The 4,991-nt window shown below is 39.1% G+C and overlaps 1 protein-coding gene across 1 annotated transcript; it reads right to left on the bottom strand.

Annotated features, from left to right (window-relative positions):
• Positions 1-2,096: 2,096 nt before the first annotated feature.
• Positions 2,097-4,211, bottom strand: id3 (inhibitor of DNA binding 3). The gene is made up of 3 exons (XM_044375993.1): positions 3,761-4,211; positions 3,337-3,410; positions 2,097-2,920 (listed from the first exon to the last, which is right to left on the bottom strand). The coding sequence occupies exons 1-2, from the start codon at positions 4,058-4,060 to the stop codon at positions 3,357-3,359; spliced, it is 354 nt and encodes a 117-aa protein (XP_044231928.1). The 5' UTR covers positions 4,061-4,211; the 3' UTR covers positions 2,097-2,920; positions 3,337-3,356.
• Positions 4,212-4,991: the final 780 nt, after the last annotated feature.

A 4,991-nucleotide genomic window follows, 5' to 3' on the forward strand; every position in this document is an offset into this window, starting at 1 on the left:
TGCTGATTCACATTTGATTGCATGTAGTTCATGTGACTGATGAATGGATTTGGATTTGTTGCAAGGTTAAAAGGGTTGCATTTCTATGTCAAAGCAGCACTTGACCTTCGGGAATTCATTCTGACATCCAAAGCAACGAGCTTATCTTGTGTTTAGAAAGCTTACATTCCTGGGATGTCACAGTGACACAAGTTACTGTATCCTCATCCAACACCACCACCTTGTGGTGAGAACTGGTGTCTTACTTATTACTGAGGCCAAAGGCATAATTTCAGTTTCATGTTGCTGTTCTCATTTCATTATTTCATTATATAGTACAGGCCATCAAACGTGGATCCATTTATTATTACAAAATGTATGGAGTAGATACCAATACCACAAACATATGTATAATATAGACAAATACAATAACCTTGCTATAAATACTGTCTTCGTAAAAATTATAATGTTTGTTAGTGATACAGTGTCAGTCAGTAAGGTGTTGCTTTAAGTATATACAGATTTTTATGCCATTATTTATAATTGTAATATACTTTCCCCCTCATTTACATACATGAGGTGAGGGACAGATGAAATGAATGCCTTACAGGATAATGTGTACTAGTACAAAACCTGATTTTACAATGTCCCTAAATGAACAAAGTTCACTGCCTCTCTGAAAGTCTCTAGAACAAGAACACTAGAGCTGCAACAATTATTTGATTAGTTGATTGTTAGAAAATTAAACTATTCTGATAATCAATTCATCACTTTTAGTCGTGTTTTAAGAAAAAAAGGTAAAAATTTTCTGGTTCCGGCCTCACAAATTAATATAATATAATACAAAATAATATTTTCTGGTTTCTTTAGTCTTCACCGACAGTTAACTGAACATCTTTGGGTTGCAGACTGTTGGTTATCGAGAGAAAACAAAACATTTGAGGACATAACCTTTAGTTTTAGGAAACGGGGATCAACACTTTTCACTATTTTTGGATATTTTATAAATCAAACAATAAATCGATTAATTGAGAAAATAATCGACAGATTAAGCAGCAATAAAAATAAGTTAGTTGTGGCCCTAATGCACACACACACACACACACACACACACACACACACACACACACACACACACACACACACACACACACAAATATGACAAGGCAGTATTATTCACAGAAAGAATAGATTGAAATGGATTAAATCAAATTCTACAGGTGTTAATGATATTGTATTGAAGCCCTGTTCATCTCCTAATAATTTCTATGTGTATGTTTGAGCAGTTTACACCGGTTTGAAACCTTTATCCCTTGAGTTAATAACCCATTTCACCACTAGATGGAGGTGTAACCCCATTATTAGCAGTATACTGAAGATTAGAACTAGGTCAATTTGCACATATTGGAGAACATGTGATTGCTATGTGTATTGTCTTTTCAGGTTGGTAAGACAAATAAATCATGACACATTTTTTATTGTTGCTGATTATCCAGATGAGAGACTGTTAGCAGCATCCAAAGCCTGAAATTACATGTAACCCCACAAGATGGAGTAGTTTGTCCACTTTTTAAGACCAGCTAAGCACAGTAACAGTCACCATAAATTCCCATGTATAATTAGATAAGTGCATCTATCCATTCTGTAGTAAATATGATATCACTATCACACATTTGGCTTGCAGATAAATGTGTTAAGTGTTCTAATAGGTTGAGTTTATGCTTCATTACAGCTGATGTGCTTCAGTTCCCAAGGTCATGATGCCATAAATGCTGTTAAACATTTCATAATCATGGCTTTCAAGATTTGTGAATGACCAGATTAGCTCTGTTTGTTGGTTTATGATCACGTAATATCCTGTCTTCTACATCATTTAGGAAGTTCAGCTGCTTTAAACTGCTGGTAACTCATTCTTTGGAAAAATAGAAGCACTCACAGGAAACTCCCTTCGTTTGATTTCCAACCACTCAACCTCAAGATTCATCTGAACACATCCTGTTGTATCAGCATTTCATTGTCATCCAAACACAAAAACTCATGTCAGCATCGCCCTCATTTTCTGAAGAGCACCACATACCCTTTAATTATTTGATATTAAGTATACAATACTCACCAAAACTGCTTCACATCTTTTTTTTTTATTTCATTACATAAGAACATACATACATACATACAAAGCAAACTTTATAATAAAGAGTTTATGAAACTCACAGCACATTGTCTGTAGAAATAACACAATCCCTACAAACATTTACAATTAACTCTAGTATAGAGTTCTGATTATACCTAAGAAAACCCCAACTCCCATTCAGAAAAAAATACAAACATCCAAATCAACTCACACCTCACATATACCCACAGCAGATATGTACACATTCGTATGAAGTTGTAACAGTCTCCAGATCATTAGAAAACAAATTAGGAGGGGGGGTATAATGCAGGGGTAATTGTGTGAGATGATGTGAGACTTGGTATAGAAAGGGTTCAGGTTGGGTGTAGCTAAATATTGTGGAATTTAACCCACAAAAAAAGCTTGTTTGGAATGCAACACAAAAATGGAAAAGTAAAATAACAATGTACCAATATTTCTACTTCTACCTACAGGGAATCCCAGGTTTGGGGAGGAGGGCATACAAAGCTGGTCGCTTTCAGTTTCCAATCCTGGCGTCTGCTTTGGTGTGTTGATTTGTCTGTCCAGGGGCCAAAGAATGAGTCTCTTTTTTTGTGCTCATGCACCACTGTTGATCCCCGCTCATCTAGGAAACAGTCCACTTTTTTCATGTCTTTTCTTTCTTTTCTTTAAAACCCTCCACCTCCCTCCTCCTCCTCCTCCTCCTCCTCCTCCTCCGTCTTCTCCTTCTCTCCCAAATACCTATCCCACCCTTTCTGCCCCTCTTGTCCTCTTGCCCGGAGTGAAGTGGAGACATGTGTTTCCCTGCACCTGCATGGAGAGAAAGGAAGAAAAGTGAAGTCAGATCTCTCCCTCTCGCCCTCCCTCCCTCCCTGCAGAGGGGAGCAGACAGACTGGCGCCTAGCATGGAACTTTCATTAACCCCAGGCAGATAGCAATGAATCCGCTACACATTCACTGGCCTGTCTAATTGGCGACCATGGTGAATGTGGAGGGTAGGGAGACCTTCATTTCCAAGCACATCAATGCCTACACTATTCCCGTTGGTATTTAATGTTTTATTTTTAAGTTATTTCACAGTGAAAGTAAAAAAAGAAGAAGAAGACAGTGCTCTTTTTATAGGCTGCTTGACAGATTAGCCCGCAGATAGGCTACTTCCAAGCACATTTATCTTATGATTGTTGTTAATGTAGAAAGTGATTCAGTAGGAAAAGACTAATACGTACCATAATCAGTTATCCTTATCCTAATGGCACAACCGCCCTTCTTCTTTGGAGAAATTGCGAGTAAGGTCCGCAGTCTGGATGGAGAGCAAAAAGGGGGAGAAGCAGACTTAGACTTTTGCGACATCCAAATTACAATAATTGCATACAATCAAGAAGAAGTGTCTGCGCATGGGTGTAATCTTGTTTTCCAACAACACCATCATCTGCTATGCATCACAATAGTTTATAGTAGTGTCATGCACGCAGGCGAAGGTGCATATCGTGTTACTTTTTATACAAAGCATCAGTTTCTTCGAGTCGAATAAACTTCAATCCGCAGAACAGATGTTTAAAGAGGAGTAGGCGTGTTTGTTAGGGAATGTCAGTGTGTGGTGAAGCTGAAGGACAAGCATCAGTCCACCCTGCCGCCCGCATCTCCCCTCACCTTTATTGACAAAACCATCTCCGGCTCGGCAGTGTCCTCCGCCTCCAGCGCGATCTGTAGGTCGAATATGTAGTCGATAACGTGTTGCAGGATCTCCACCTGGCTGACCGACTTGTTCTGCGGAATGCTGGGCACCAGCTCCTTCAGCTTGGAGTAGCAGTCGTTCATGTCGCACAGGGCGCCCACCGGTTCCTCCAGACACGAGTGTTTATTCCGGCTGATAGCGAGACTCTGCTCCGAGATGCAGCACACGGCCTTGTAGCAGCTCCTCACCGAGCGGACGGGACTGATGGCTTTCATGATGGAAAACAGAAGCGAAACAAGAAAGCAACAATAACAAGACTCGACGTGATGTTTGAGTAGAAGTAGATGGATGGGTTGATCACGGTGATCTTCGTAACGCCGTCCTGTATGGAGCTACAGTGCTGTGACAGCGACGTACAGTTAGGTTTTATACACTACGCGCCTGCTTGCGCCCCCCTTCTCGCATCGCGTTGTGATTGGCCAGTGTGAAGAGCACGTCCATTCTCATTGGCTGATAGCACCTTGTGGAAGGTTTGGAAAGAATGAGGAAATTAGGCTGGGATGCCTGAAGGGGATTGTCAATCAATTACCTCAGTTACCTCTCTCAGGTGATGCATTTATTTGAAAAACGATAATTAAAGTTCACAAAGTGGCAGAAGTTTAGTTTAGAAGTTTTGAAGAATCCTCATGTAAAATTGTTAAAAAGAGAGATATTTTTGTTTACAACAAGATCAGTTTCTATCCGACTTTTACGTTTGTAAATAGTTAATTTCATACGAAAGCCTTCTCCGAACAGAGATCCTTGTGACATGTTATCATGAAAATATTTCATTTTAGATAATTGAATTTTTATCGATTACTGCATATCCTTCATGAAAAAGTTTGGCTGTAGTCTGATTTAGCCAAATCCAAAACCACAAACTCTTCAGCAAAACTGAATCTCTTCAAATAAAGCCTTATATAGTTAGATATCTGATCTTATGGGTTTTTCCACACTTCACAGCAGTGTGCCTGCTTATTTTAGGACACACAACCCCAAAACATGCGCATACAAATATTAATGATAGAAAATATCATATTTATATAATATAGGTAAAAGGTCAGTGGAATGCCAAGTTATTTCTACATGAACTAATTGCTAAGAACATGTTATTATGATGATCAGTCGTTGGATATGGATTAACTGACTGAACATTTATGTTTTGGA

The sequence above is a fragment of the Thunnus albacares genome, chromosome 15, assembly GCF_914725855.1.
Source record: "Thunnus albacares chromosome 15, fThuAlb1.1, whole genome shotgun sequence".
Taxonomy (NCBI): Eukaryota; Metazoa; Chordata; class Actinopteri; order Scombriformes; family Scombridae; genus Thunnus; species Thunnus albacares.

Coding starts and splice junctions, on each gene's coding strand:
- id3 (XM_044375993.1), bottom strand. CDS start 4,060: ATGAAAGCCATCAGTCCCGTCCGCTCGGTGAGGAGCTGCTACAAGGCC. Junction 3,411..3,760: donor AGATGGTTTTGTCAATAAAG/GTGAGGGGAGAT, acceptor CTCTCCATCCAG/ACTGCGGACCTTACTCGCAA.